The 15,787-nt window shown below is 43.4% G+C and overlaps 1 protein-coding gene across 1 annotated transcript in view; it reads right to left on the bottom strand.

The window, feature by feature from the left end:
* HIP1R (huntingtin interacting protein 1 related) overlaps positions 1-15,787 on the bottom strand; it is a 186,399-nt gene that overhangs the window by 70,883 nt on the left and 99,729 nt on the right. The window contains exons 8-13 of the mRNA XM_068244209.1: positions 15,254-15,394; positions 11,517-11,574; positions 10,843-10,918; positions 2,182-2,328; positions 1,065-1,126; positions 892-964 (exon numbers count right to left, since the gene is read on the bottom strand). Of these exons, the coding sequence (XP_068100310.1) occupies positions 892-964; positions 1,065-1,126; positions 2,182-2,328; positions 10,843-10,918; positions 11,517-11,574; positions 15,254-15,394 (557 nt within the window). The remainder of the gene's footprint in view (positions 1-891; positions 965-1,064; positions 1,127-2,181; positions 2,329-10,842; positions 10,919-11,516; positions 11,575-15,253; positions 15,395-15,787) is intronic.

The following is a 15,787-nucleotide window of genomic DNA, read 5'->3' as shown; positions in this document are numbered from 1 at the left end:
CCGAGGGGGCACTTTTGAGCACTTTTTTTGCTCAAAAATGTGGCTTACATGCGAGTATATACAGTAATGTATATGTGGGTGGTATTGGAAGTATAGACTATATTTAGTCACACGGGGGTCCTTATCCACCCATGGTGGATACTATACAATAACATTTCTATAGTGTTTTTCCCCCATAGGACTCCACTAGTATATTACTTTCCAAAAGAGTCTAGATGGGGAGGTCAACCATAAACTAGCGGGAATAAGAAGCACCCAATTGTGAAAGCAAAAATAAAATGGGGGGGGGGGGGGGGGGAAACACCTCCCAGACTAGAAAACTTTGCATCTTGTGCATGTCTAATATCCTAAAGAGGAACTCCGGTGAAAATCATGTATTAAAAGTGCTTCATTTTTACAATAATTATGTATAAATTATTTAGTCAGTGTTTGCCCATTGTAAAATCATTTAAATTTCTAATTTACATTCTGACATTACATGATGCCATTTTTACTGCTGGCAGGTGATGTAGCTCCTGCATGTTTTTTTGGCAGTTGGAAACAGCTGTAAACAGCCATTTCCCACAATGCAGCAAGGTTCACAGACAGGAAACTGCCAAGAGTACTACTCAGAATTTCTTTGTGGGAGGGGTTTCACCACAATATCAGTCATACAGCGCCCCCTGATGGTCTGTTTGTGAAAAGGAATAGATTTCTCATGTAAAAAGGGGTATCAGCTACTGATTAGGATAAAGTTCAATTCTTGGTCTGAGTTTTTCTTTAAGGTAAGCTTCCATGCTGACTGAAGCTATTAACACTCATTAGCTCAAATAATGAGTAATTATTATGCAAAAAGGATGCATATCTAAAAACAGCATGTAAAATACACAATGTCAAATTTTTAATCTTCACCTCCAGCTTAATTTTTTCCAATTCTGAACGCAGCATTTCAATTTCTTTTTTAAGATTTTCTATTTGAAGGTCCCTAAAAGCAAAAATAAAATAGAATTAATTATGTAGTAATCAAGCAATGAAATCAAGCCATACCACCAGCAACAGGCAGGCGTTTATGTAATAATCCCTACCTGTCATCTATCACAAGACCATTTGGAGGGCCAAACGTTTGTTCAAAGAGGTCTTCTACAACCTAAACATTAAAATACAAAATAATTTCCTATTTATTTAGTTCTGGCAAGATTGTGCAATACACGATACTGATGCAAGTTTCCCCAATTGTAGTTCTTTAGGATAATACAACCATTCTCATACAATATGATGGGCTGATGGCTTACTAGACTGCAACCACTCTAAGGGCTGGTTCAGACGGGCGTTTTTGTGGCGTTTAACGCAGCGTTTTAGACACAGCGTTTTTTGGGATCTACTGCCATCCCATGCAAGTGAATGGGAGCGTTTAGAGCTGGCTTTTGCAGGCTTTCATGAAAGCCTGGCAGTAGATCCCAGCGTTGCGTCTAGTCTCAAAAGCAACATGCTGCTTTCAGAGGCAGTAAACGCGAGGAAACAATAGCAGAGACCAGAACTGCTAGCCTTGAACGCTTTTCAAAAGCTTTCAAAAGCTAGCTTTTAAACGCTGGCGTTTGAACGCAATGCCAAGCAAAAGCTCAGCAGACGCCCGTGTGAACCAGCCCTAATCCTACCACTTTCATTACAAAACAGAAGAGAATGCGGAGACCAGCACACAGCTTGTGTGGCATTAGTCCACAGGCTGTGTGGTCAGCTTAGACCATTCTCTATAAGAAACCTGACCAAGGAAATTAATGAGTTAGTCGGTCACTAAGAAACAAATATAAAGTAAGCCATTGCTGATCACACAAAGTTTGTAGCTGGGTGACTGCTGCCATGGCGAATTACAAACGACCTGCTTCATTCATCCTTTCTATTTGAAGGCTACCTTAAAGGTCTTCCTTTTGAAAAGTGCCATTTACCTTTACATAAACACACAGAAAAATGCAAACATTCTTGTTATCCTTTATGTCAAAACTTTGTAACACTCATTAATAGGATCCGGTCTCTGTAGTGAGAAAAAAAAAAAAAAAGGGGGGTGGACAGATCCACTAAGTTTACGGTTGTTCACAACTCTGATAGGCTACATCTGTTACTGGAAAGACACGACATAGCCACAAAAGCAGAATGGAAGTAGCAAGACATAAAAAGTGGATATCCAAGAATAAATACAGCACTTACCGGCTGTTCCACAGGCTGGGCATTAGTGATCTCAATCAGGGATTCAGTTTGGGGGGGCTCTTCCTCCTCTGGAGTTTCATTGGCCATTACCACCACAGGTTTCACATGTTCCTCTATCGCTGATGCTCGTAAGAAGTTTGGTGGATTCTATTTGTAAGGACAAGTCAACAACATTTAGCAAAATGCATTTTACAGTCAGTAATGCGGAAAGATTTGTATGTTGCAAAATGACACAAGAACAATAAAGCAGCCTAAGTGCTCTGCTAGGCAAGTAGAAAGAATGTATGAACTGACCAGCACAGCGATGGCTGCTATTCTTAGACCATCTATATACTAGAGCAGTGTTTCAACATTTTATTGGTATGTACCCCTTTTAAAACCCTGTACTCACCAAGTACCCCCTAGCATAGTAAACATTATCACAAGTACCCCTTGACAAATATGTTTAATCGTAGTACATGATATTTGGTGCTAAACAATTTCCAAGCATTTACTATTGCTTTTAATTAGCTAAATTTGGTGTTTAAATAAGATGTATCAATTTCTACAACTCTAAATGTGTTATTCTTGGTTAAGTATATCAAGCCAGAGTACCCCCTGGAAGCATCAGAAGTATCCCCCCGGGGTACACGTACCACACATTGAGAACCTAGGTACTAGAGTACAGGTAGTCCCTGGTTAACAAACAAGATAGGGACTGTAGGTTCGTTCTTAACCCGAATCTGTTCTTAAGTCGGAACAATGTGCTATATCTGTCCCCTGTACCTCTTCTGTGCCTCCAGTGCCCCCCTCTGCCCTCTGTGCCTGCTTATACAAGTTTAAAATGATTTTTCTTTTAATTTTTAAAAATCGATTTTCTCAAAAAACTACAAGTCCAGTTTTAAAAAAAATTTGGGGGCTTGTTCCCATGGAAACACTGAATCCATGCCGTTTGTATTGGTGGGTCGTTCGTAAGTCGGCGTTCGTAAGTCGGGGACTACCTGTATAAGCTAACCCCCCCACCTTTCAGCTCTCAAAAACATTAATCCGAATATAAGTCGAATCCCCAACGTCTCCCCCATGTGATGCAGATTGTCTCCCAGGGGTGTTTCTAGCCATTTTGGTCCAGACAAGGCATATATTGTCCCCCCAATCTTGTGAACAGAAAACTCATAGTGTACATAAGTAATGTAGGCACCAATATCAAATTGAGAAGATACACCTTACATCTAGATACATCTGCTAGATACACCTTACATCTACAGTACATAATAGATTGAAATATTATCCTGGACAGCCTAAAGAACTGCAACAATCAATACTGCAGACAATTGCAGCTTACATAGGCAATAGTACATGCCATTTAATTGTTCTGCTATTCTGGCCTCCTTTGTTATGCTAATCAGCAGTGCCCATTTCAGTGCTAAAATAATCAAATCTAATGTACTGTATAAACATCCAAAACCAAAGCAATTTATAAACATCCAAGCAAAGCATTTCAATAATAGCTCTGTGATGCCCACTACTGCAAGTTTTACTCCAGGCCTTGCCTGGTTTGTCTATGCCTAAAAATGGCCCCGGTGCCTCCCTATGTGTAAAGCAAGAGTACCTCCAACAGAGTGAGAGATAGTGTGTGATGCAGAGTGCCTCCTCAGTGTGAGTGGGATGTAGAGTGCTACTGCAGTGCATGTGAGATGCAGAGTGCTGTGTTTGTATCTGTAGTTACTTCTCTATTCGGGCAGCTATCTTCCTGTCCCCCATGCAGCTCTCACCGCTAGAGGTCCTGGGCTTCACTCTTCTCCTACCTGGTAGTCATTTCCCTTGCAATTATGTACTGATATCTGACCTCTAGTGGTGAGTACAGAACTGCAAGGAAGACAGGAAGATTGGTGCCCGGAACGAGAAGAGATTGAAGCCGTGGACCTCTACTGCCGAGAGCAACACGGGAGATAGTATGATAGCTGCCAGGATCAAGGAGAGGTAACTATCAATACATGCACACTTACAGTGCATGTGCTGTATATGTCCCATACACGCAACTCGAATATAAGCAGACCACTTTTTTGGTCCCAAAAATTTGGCTTACAGAGTATATATGGTATTACTTGAAGCAGCTCTATATAGGAAAAGTAGCACAGCGAAAAGTAAACTAGATCCTGAGCTAAGAGAGACAAATGAAGCTGGGAAATTAAGTTGCTGACTCAATGAACTAGTGATGTAACTTGCAAACAGAAGTGGCACACTGAGCAGAGAAGTAATAATTCCAAACACAAATTAAAGGAAAGCTCAAGGTCACTACTAGAGAAGGTTAATGAAATGCAAGTAATTTAAAAGTTGATGCAAGTTTATGCACCTTGACCATGGATCAGTTGAATTCTTCCTTGGCAGGATTCCACTGATCCATTTTCATTTGCACACATTTGCAAACAGAATTTGCATAATCATGCATCAACTCAGATTTACAGCTCGCAGATTATCCCTAATCACTACTACTAGGTCTGCAGAGTATCGCCAATACTGCATCAAAAGGGCAAAAAGAAAATTGAATCTGATGGGAGCGTTTGATGCATTCTGCAGTTGCCATCTGCAGATCTGATGTCCATCTTCACTGCACTGTGGGTTCTCAAAGGCAGCCTTCAGGTAAAATCTGCTGAAAAGCTGAACCATTGCAACATGGTCTTAATTGGATACCTATACACTTCTAAAGCAGGAGCCAAGCATTTACTCAAACTATGGAGTCAGTCCTCTGGCTTCAGAGTCAACTTCAGGTAGATGTAAATAATATCCAAGTTTTTAAAGTCTAGATATTTGTGCAGCCCCTGTGAGAGTGGCCTAGAGGGGAGGAGACCATACTTTTCAATATGATGAAAAGGCGGCCTACTTTTCAACAGTACTCCAAATATGGACAGTAAGTACTACCAACGATTTTGGAAAGGTGCTTGTGGCCTACAAGTAGGCCTGAAAAGTGTGCAGTTCAGCCATCCATGGAAAAACTGGCCTTACGCCTCTCCTTACATTAATATTTAGCTACATAGGGCAGTAATATTTACAGGAATTTTTGCCACTAGCAATCCAGTGAATAGGCTGTATCTGAGTCTACAACATTGTAAAAAAAAAAGACTCCTATTAGACCTACCGGTAATGGAGTTTCTGATTGTCATCCGGGACAACCTGAGATCCGGTCCCGCCCCGGATCTGTGGAAACACAATCAACCAAGAAGATTAAAAGCCCCCGCCCTCCCATACTCCTCAGTGCGTCTGAAAGTAAACAAGCCCAGAAACACCAAGATGTAGAGAGGAACGTCCTTGTGACTAATAAAAAAACCCCCAGTGACCTGTATATTACAAGATAGGTGCGCAACAGGCGAAGGGAAAGGGTTATAGGCGTTGTCCCGGATGACAATCAGAAACTCCATTACCGGTAGGTCTAATAGGAGTCTTTCTCTAATTATCATCCGGGACAACCTGAGAGATAGTCAAGAAGTCTTTTTGAACCAAAAAAGACTCACCTAGGGAGGGACCACTGCCTGAAGCACCTTTCTGCCAAACGACTGATCCTGCTGTGATAATACATCCACTCTGTAGTGTTTGATAAAGGTAGATGCGCTGGACCAAGTTGCCGCTTGACAAATTTGCTGAATGGTGGCTCCCGCTCTCTCTGCCCAAGAAGTCGATAAGGAACGGGTAGAATGAGCCGTGATGTTAGATGGTACCGTACAGTTACTCCCCTCATAAGCTGTCCCTATGGTTAATCTGATCCATCTAGCAATAGTATGTCTGGAAGCTTGCTGCCCCCTATTCTTCCCTGCAAATAATACTAACAGATTATTTGATTTCCTGAATTCCCTAGTTCTAGAGAGATAGACTAGTATAATTCTTCTGACATCTAGACAGTGATAACTTTCTTCCTTTGGTCCCAATGGTTTGGAACAGAAGGAAGGAAGGACAATTTCCTGCGATCTGTGAAAGGTAGAAGCTACCTTCGGCAGATAAGCAGGATCTAATCTAAGCCTTACGCTATCCGGACAAATTACCAAAAACGGGTCCTTGATAGATAAGGCTTGTAGAGCGCTTAAACGTCTAGCCGACGTTATGGCGATCAGAAATGCTAATTTGTACGTTAAAAACTTTATATCGATTTCCTGAATTGGTTCGAAAGGAGCTTTGATTAGGCCGTTGAGAACTAAAGATAAGTCCCATTGGGGAAAAATCTTATGTGGAAGTGGAGAAGATCTCTGTAGGGCTTTAAAGAAATTCTTTACTAATTCTTCCTGTGCAAGGTGTCTATCTAGAAGAATGGATAAGGCTGAACACTGAACCTTAAGGGTACTAGGTGCTAGTTTCATATCGAATCCATCCTGGAGGAACTCCAGGACAGAACTAGTCAAAGTCTGACTTCTTGAACGCGATTCACACCAAGCTGTATATACCTTCCAAACCTTACGGTATATCTTCTGAGTTACCGGCTTTCTACATTTCATAATAGTCTCAATAACTTTTTCCGAAAGTCCCTTGTTTCTCATTATCACCCTCTCAGGATCCAGGCTGCCAGTTTGAATAATTGTGGACTGGGGTGAATCAGTGGGCCTTGAATTAGAAAGTCCGGGCGAACCGGTAGAGGAAAAGGTGGCTCTATTGACAATCTTAGTAGAGTCGCGTACCAAGGCCTCTTTGGCCATTGAGGCGCTATCAAAATTAACCTGACTTTTTCTCTTTGAAGTTTTACCAACACTTGCGGAAGAAGTACTATCGGAGGGAATGCGTAGCATAGGTTGAATTCCCAGGCAAGACTTAGCGCGTCCAACCCCAACGACTCCTGGCTTTTGTGGAGAGAGTAAAAAGGCTTCACTTTTGCATTCCGTGGGGATGCAAACAGATCTACCTCTGGCATTCCAAACCTTTGCGTTACCATTCGGAAGACCTCCGAATGAAGCTCCCACTCCGAATGGTTTATCTCCTGTCGGCTCAAAAAATCCGCCTCTATGTTGAGGTCGCCTTTTATGTGAACCGCGGATAAAGATAGAACTCGAGGTTCTATCCAGTTTAAGATTTCTGCACAAAGGGACATCAGATCTCTTGATCTCGTGCCCCCCTGTTTTGACAGATATGCCACCGTCGTGATGTTGTCGGAAAATATTAAGACATGATTGCCTTCTATCAGAGATTGAAAGGATAGAAGAGCCTCCTGAACTGCCATCAGTTCCCTGAAGTTGGACGATTTCTTTCTTATTGAGGATGACCAATTCCCCTGGGCCAGATTGCCCAGCGCTGTCGCCCCCCAACCCCAGGAACTCGCGTCTGTAAAGATCTTTATTGGGTTGCTCTGCCTCCAGAATCTCCCCTTGTCCAGGTTCTGCGCCTCCATCCACCAGCCTAGACTGTCCTTTACTGTGTCTGGAATAGGGATTAGTAGGTCCAGGGATTCCCTGGATTTGTCCCAATTTGTCAACAGTAATGCTTGCAGCACCCTGCTGTGTGACTGGGCCCAAGTGACTGCTGGGATGGCTGCTGAGAATAGGCCTAGAATTCGCATGATCAATCGGAGAGAAGACATCTCCTGACCCATCATACTTTCTACTTCCGACTGGATCTTTACAATTTTCTCTGAAGGTAAAAAAATCTTTTTTACCACTGAATCTATTTTGTAACCCAAAAATATGATTTCCTGTACTGGAGAGAGGGCTGACTTCTCGTAATTTATAATCCATCCGACCTGAGAGAGGGTCTTGATTACAATGTCTCTGTGGGTTATGAGGAGATCTTCTGATTCTGCGACTATTAGAAGATCGTCCAAGTATGGAACAATCGAGATACCCTGAATTCTTAAAGTTTTCATTACTTCTGCCAGGACCTTCGTGAATATGCGGGGTGCTGTCGCAATTCCGAAGGGCATTGCCTGAAACTGAAAGTGACGAATCCGAGATTCTGTCTTTATTGCAAATCTCAAATATTTTTGATGGGCGGAAAAAATAGGGATGTGCAAGTACGCGTCTCGAAGATCTATTGATGCAAAGAACTCTTTGCCTTTCAATAGGGCTTTCACCGAATAAATGCTTTCCATTCTGAATCTCTTGTATATTAAGAATGGGTTGAGAGATTTCAGGTTCAGAATAAACCGGAACTCTCCGTTGGCTTTCCTTACCAAAAAGACATGAGAATAGTACCCCTGGAATACCTCTTCCTGGGGTACCGGTACAATTACTCTTTTTTCCAATAATTTCTGAATCTCCAATTCGAGACCCCGGGCTTTTTCCGGATCTCTTGGAGTCGGGTTTACAAACTTCCTTTGAGGGGGGGAACTGGCAAATTGAAGTCGGTAACCCTGTCTTATAATCTGCAATACAAACGGATCGGGATTCAATCTCTCCCATTCCGATCGAAAATAAATCAATCTTCCCCCCACGGGCAGACTGTCATTTCTTAGATTTGGAGGGTTCGGTCTTACCAAGAGCGAAACCCCCTCTCCCCCTTCCTCTCGGAAAGGACCACTTCCTCTGCACATTCCGATTCCCTCCCTGAGAGGAGACTTGCTTTAGAGACAGAAACGGTTTCTTACCTTTAACCACCTTCTTTTTACTTGGAAATTGTTTCCCTTTTTCCGCCGAGCGGGATAAAACATCATCCAAGCCCGGCCCAAAGAGTAAATTACCTTCAAAGGGGATAGAACAAAGTCTATTTTTTGAAGTTTGATCTCCCTCCCAGGTCTTTAGCCACACGGCCCGTCTCGCCGAATTCACCAGAGCGGTAGTACGGGCCGACACTCTGATAAGTTCCGTGACTGCGTCCGCTAAAAAAGCCACTGCCCTAAGGACCACAGGAAGGGATGACGCATAATCCTTTAAAGGAGCGCCCTTAGAAATCTGATCAATCAAATTATCCATCCAGATTCTCAGATTCCTAGAGATACATGTTGCCGAAATACCTGGAATGAACCCAAAGGCTGCTGACTCCCAGGCTTTCTTTAGCAGTGAATCTACTTTCCTATCCATCACATCTTTGAGGACACCAGTGTCCTCAAAAGATAGGTCGGAATCTTTCGAATACTTTGACAGGGAAGCATCAAGCTTTGGGCATTTAGTTAATTTTTCAATTTCCGCCTGAGCAAAGGGATACTTTCTCTTGGCCGATTTGGGAATAAAAAGGGGCCTCTCAGGATTTTGCCACTGGGAAGAAATAATTTCTTGCAAGGTTTTGTGGATGGGAAAAACTCTACCCATTGATTGCCCCAATCCTGAATAAACCTGGTCCTGAGGGGTAACATCTGGGATAGGTTCATTAATCTGTTCTGTAGTATAGACCGCTTTTAATAACTCAGAAGATTCCTCCGGAGAAAATAAAAATCTAGGGGTCTTAACAATCACTTCACTATCTGAGTTCTCAGATAGGGGTTGACCCTCCTCCTGAGACCTAGTCTCAGAAAGTGCCCCCTCTTCCTCCTCCTCCTCCTCTCCCTGATCTCCCTCTTCCTCGGCTGCAAGTGTATCCGCAGGAATGGAGAAATGCGAAAACCCTCTGTTAGAAGGTCCCGGAAGGGATTCAGCAGGAGGAGGTTGTACAAAAGATTCTTTAAATTTATCCAGAGTCTCCTGCATGTTTTTATTAACAGATTCCATAACCTCCTTTAAAATATTGGAAGTCTGGGAAGCTACAATGGACTCTGTACAATTTTGACATATATTCCTAGGGGCCTCTAAAGATATCTTAGTATTACATAGGCCACATCTCTTATATTTAGGTGGAGCATTTTTTGACTCAGTTTTTGCCTGAAAAACACAAGAGATGACAAAATACTGAGACACCATCAGAAGGAAAACATGGCAGAAACAACTCCCTCCAACTGGAGGACTCACCACTGTAGAACCTGATGGTTGCCCATGCGAAGTGGCTTTAGAAGCGGGGCTTGGAACCTCCGTGTCACGCTGCTGCTGAGGCTGTTCCCCCTTCTGCGGTTGAGACATGTTGCTGATCGCTGCCTCACCGCCAGTGCCACTGCTGCCTGCAGGCCTTTGAGACGGAGAACGCCAGGAGCACGCCTGTTTCACTTCCTGACTCTCCGTTCCGCCCCTTCCGCGGCCTCGTGACGTCAGTACGCTTACGCCCTCCGCGTCTGACCTCACAGGGTGCCGCCTCCAGACGCGGATGCGCCTTGCAGAGCCGGCGTCCGGATGGAAGAGGAGCAGTGTGGCGACCAAAACCACATCAGAGGACGCACACTGCCTGTTTCGGAGGCCGCGGCCTGTGTCACCTCCTGTAACACTTTGCCACTGAACCTCCAATCGCCTGACTCACCCTTTGGTGAGTACCAAAAAACAAAAAAATCAGGAGCTTTGCTTCTTAGCGTGTTTCCGCGCGGAAACACAGATGAACTGAGGAGTATGGGAGGGCGGGGGCTTTTAATCTTCTTGGTTGATTGTGTTTCCACAGATCCGGGGCGGGACCGGATCTCAGGTTGTCCCGGATGATAATTAGAGAAAAATCCTATTCAGCTCAGGATTACCACAGATGTTAAAAATAACACACTATCAGTTAACGTACATCTGGTTCTCTTGAGGAGTTGCAATTTCTCAGTGCACAGTAAAGCTGCAAGCAAGCTGAACTAGTCAGCAGTAAATAGGAAGTTGACAAGTCTACCAGTCTACCACAAAATACACAACTACTTTTAGACAAACGAAACAGACATACATCAGGCAGGCGAGGTATCTGAATAAGTCGTTTGAAGTACAGCATATCAGCAGCTCGTTTAAAGAAGTTCTTGAGGCTGTGGGGAAAGGTAAAAGTGAATGTAAGCGAAACTGAAAATAAACCTACTGCTGTCATTTTTAATTCTAGAGCTGTAGGCACTCCATACGTTGTCAGTAGTTGATCTTTGATGTTAAAGAACCCTAGAGATCAGGACTCACGGTGAGCAAACTGATTGTACCCACCTAAGTATTCTAGCTTTAAGGGCTTACTAGCAAAGGTGGTGGGAATAAACGAAAAACGACACTTCTCAGAGAAAAAAAAAAAAAAAAAGTACCTTATGCTAGGTACACACGATTCAATTTTCTGTTAGATTTAACTGCCAGATTGATTTTTTTGATTTTTTTCCAAAATGTCCGATCATTTCGATCAATTTTACGATCGATTTCCATTCACTTCTATGGAAAATCGATCGGAACATCGATTGAAATTAAGATCATACATGTTGGAAAGAATCGATCTGGTGGGTGAATTACAGAAAATTGTATTGTGTGTACCTAGCATTAGAAAGGCAAGATGCACGATTTCTCATGTACTGTTCTGATCAAGGCAGTGTGGGCGTAAAAGAACAACCGTATATGTAAGCAAACAAAAATGATTCACCAGTAATGTCATACCTGTAAAACTGCTCATGAAATCTGTCTCTGTGTCCCTGTAATGTATCAGGGGGTAGACCTGGAACAAAAGGTAAAAAGTACATTTATAACAGGTTTTATAAGTCAATTGGTTAGAACTGCACTGAGCAATTCAAATAAGCACAGCAGAGGTGCAATCGATCATCAGATTTCTGCTGATACACAACTGAATTCAAAAACTGCAATTTAGTGAATTATTGCCGAGCAATGAATGATATTTGCTCATTGTCTAATTAGGCTATAGGATTCAAATCTATTCAAATCTATAAATGAGAAAGATGAGATGCATGCATATACAGTATTATCCAATCTATAAGATAACAGTTAAATAAAGGAACACTTAACCACTTAAGGACCAGGGGTGATTTGGCTGATCTGTTCAGCGTGGGCTCTACAGCCCACAGCACAGATCAGCAATGAGGCTGGGCGATCAGACTTAACCCCTTTTTTCCCCACTAGGGGGATGTCCTGCTGGGGGGGTCCGATCGGCGCCGGCTCTGTTCGTTCGGCGGGAGGGGCTGTTCAAAGCCCCCCTCCGCAGCCATTTTCCGCCTCCGTCCCCTTCCGTTCCTCCCCTTCCTACTATGGGCAGCGCAGGACGGAGATCGGTCCTGCGCCGCCTAGAACAGATGCCGGCGAATCAGAATGCGTCGAACGCCGGCCAATCAGAGGCCGGGGATCGCCGATATGCCTTACGGTGCTGCTGCGCAGCAGCGCCGTATGATATAAACAGCGGGATTTCTTCCCCGCGTGTTTACATTACGTGTGCGAACCGCGATCGGCGGCTCGCACACTGTTCACAGAGACACCCTCCATGAACTAGCATGGAAAGGCCGCTCGAACGAGCGGCCGTTTCCATACAAAACCACTAACGACCCGCCGACGCCTATGGATATCTATACTGATATTGACTGGGTAATGTGTTAGGAATGAAAGAATGCTATATCGTTTCATGGAAATGAAGATCAACCTACAGTGGGCTAAATTCAAAGACACCCTGAAAATCAAAGTGAACAAATGATGCAGCAGGCTAGTCTATTTTGCCAAATTTTCATTGCAGTAAACTAAACTTGTACTATGTAGTAAGTATGGCCCCAACATAGCTGACAACTTCAGGACATGTGCCTAACAAGAAAAATCTATTAACCCTTCGCACACTCACATGCAAATGTTCACACAATTGCATTCACAGATTCACTCATCCAGGCACAACTGTTATCCCTACAGCTAAATTAAAAGCCAGGGTTTTAGTTCACAGAAGAATGCATTCTTATGCTTAATCACCTATACTGCGCAGAAGTACCCAGGTAAACATAGGTGTCCTAACTCTGGCCCTGTAACATGCATAGTGCAGACATGCAAACACATTCATTGCATCAAACCTATCAATGGATTAGGAGCACACATCCTAACTTCCTCTCCTGGGAAAGACAGTGCATCTTACCAATCGCACAAGGGAGCTAATGTTATGTGTCCATGTGCACAATGCGCATACACCAGCATAAGCTGTCTGCATGCTGACAAACATACAGGGGAAGGGGGAGTTCACCGAATTGGACCCTAGCCACATTGATAGGTTTGATGCAATGAATGTGTTTGCATGTCTGCACTATGCATGTTACAGGGCCAGAGTTAGGACACCTATGTTTACCTGGGTACTTCTGCGCAGTATAGGTGATTAAGCATAAGAATGCATTCTTCTGTGAACTAAAACCCTGGCTTTTAATTTAGCTGTAGGGATAACAGTTGTGCCTGGATGAGTGAATCTGTGAATGCAATTGTGTGAACATTTGCATGTGAGTGTGCGAAGGGTTAATAGATTTTTGCTGTTTTCTAGCCACACCCCCTTCAGCACCTCCCTTTCCCTAATAATTTATTTAATGTCCTAACTAGAGGCGATGTGCCTGGATATATGTATGTTTATTCTTATCATTGACCCATGTGCCTAACAAGAGGACAAATGACTCGTCCCAGATGTAGACCAGGGGATCTCCGAGCCCCTGGACAGTCTGGGGTGCAACTTTGCACTGTCTGATAGACAGACAAATGCCACAGAGGCGGTACTATTGGATTTAGGTCAGGCGAGCATGGGGGCATCAATTCCTTCATCTGCCAGGAAGCACCTGCATACTCTCACCATGTAATGCCAGGAATAGTCATGCACCAAAAAACAAAACAAAAAAACCCACAATCCACTGCACCAGCGTGATATCTGACAATGGGTGTAAGGATTTCATCCCAATGCCAAATGGCAGTGACAGTGCTGTGGTCTAGCCTGTGTGTCGTCCATGACAACGCCTCCCCAGATTATCGACCCACCATTAAACTGGACATGTTAAATGAATGGCAGCATTAAGTTCTCTATGGCTTCACCAGACCCTTCCTCATCTGTCACATCTGTAAAAAGCATGGATCTGCCATATCTAGTATTCTATGGCAAATGCCAGTGTCCCTCATGAAGTTTACACCAGTATGAAGAGACATTCAAACCATTCTGAAGGTCATTTTGTAGGGCTCTGGCAGTGCTTATACCATTCCTCCTTGCCCAAAAGAAGTAGATGCCGCTCTCGCTGATGGGTTAGGGACCTTGTATGGCACTGTACAGCTGTCCTAGAGCAACTGCCACTGCCTGGAATCTCCTTCACGCCCTTGAGACTGTGCTGGGGAGCAGAGCAAACCTTCTGGTAATGACACATATTGATGTATCATCCTTGAGGAGACAGACTACCTGTGCAGCCTCTGTAAGGTCTAGGCATAACCTCATGCTACCAGTAGTGACACTGACTGTAGCGAAATGCAAAACTAGTAACAAAATACTCAAAAAGATGAGGAAGAAAAAAGGTTAGTGGCCTCCTTGTGTTAAAACATTCCTGTTTTTGGTGGTTGTCTCATCGTTGCCCCTCAAGTGTACCTCTTAATTTCATTAACACCAAATCAGTATTTCAGAGGTTTGATTGACTTGATGCCATACTCTTTTTGGAGTATACATTTTACACAAATACATTAGTGATAAGCGTTTAAAGGGGTCAGTGAATTGTCATAGTAGAGCTAGCTGTTACAGATGCTGCTTGCAGCTACCGAGCAGCAGTTGCTTCAACTGCCTCAGCCTCCTGTGAATGCCTTCAACTGCTTTCTGTAAACATCTAGACATTTGGGGGCGGTTTAGAAGCTGTTAACTGCAGTGCTTCACAACTGTTTGTGTGAACCAAGCATAATTAAGCAGCAAAACTCGCTGCATTGTCTTTGCATTTCACTAATATGACAGAGAATCAAGAGTGGTGCTCATGTGTAAAGCAAAGGGAAAGTGTGACCTGGTACAGAACTCCTTTCATTTCTGAAAAGAGCTTGTGTATCAACTGAACATGGTGTAAACAGACTAACTCACTACCCTCTCTAGTAAGCTTGAAAGGGCAGGGACCTCCTAGTGTTTCTTATTCTGCTGTAATTTATCATATAAGCATGTACCAGTACTGGTGATATCTCAAATCACAAACTATGTATGCATTTGTATTGCTGGATGTCATTGTACAGTTTAGAACTTCTCATGTGCATCTATGTTCCCCACCATTTTTGTTTGTACTATGTAAAACGCAACAGAATATGCCGGTACTATATAAATCAATCATTAACAGAATGGTCTAATTGGTCCCAATTGACTGACTAGTCCCACTTGATAATGTACAATTTATGGAGAATCAGTGCATTTAAAAGCAACTTACATGAATGCAGTTTGAACATCAACTTGACAGTGTAGTGATAAAGATGACTGCAGTCCTGAATCACTTGGATGAGAGGAGCCAGCTTGCACTGTCCAGCTGACATCTGGGACACAGCGATCGCACTGTTCAGCTGCCTAATAACTAATCAAAGGAAACTAACTACATGTAACATCAATAATACAGTAAAATATACATTCCATCACATAATCATGCCATGCTGAGTGAAAAGCCACCAAGTTCCTAAAACATTTAACCAATGTATGTAATCAGCCCTGGAAAACTCACACAGTAAAGGTAGCCATACACTGGTCTATTTGCCATTAGATCGACCAGCTGACAGATCCCTATCTGATCGAATCTGATCAGAGAGGGATCGTATGGCTGCCTTTACTGCAAACAGATTGTGAATCGATTTCAGCCTGAAACCGATCACAATCTGTTGAGCTACTCCTGCCGCCTATCCCCCCCCCCCCCCCCCCCTATACATTACCTGATGCTGGCTCCCGGGCATCTTCTCCACGCTGCACGGCTCTG

This window comes from Hyperolius riggenbachi, chromosome 1 (genome assembly GCF_040937935.1).
Source record: "Hyperolius riggenbachi isolate aHypRig1 chromosome 1, aHypRig1.pri, whole genome shotgun sequence".
NCBI lineage: Eukaryota > Metazoa > Chordata > Amphibia > Anura > Hyperoliidae > Hyperolius > Hyperolius riggenbachi.
Note: the sequence above shows the minus strand (reverse complement) of the source record. Positions and strands in the feature narration are given on the sequence as shown.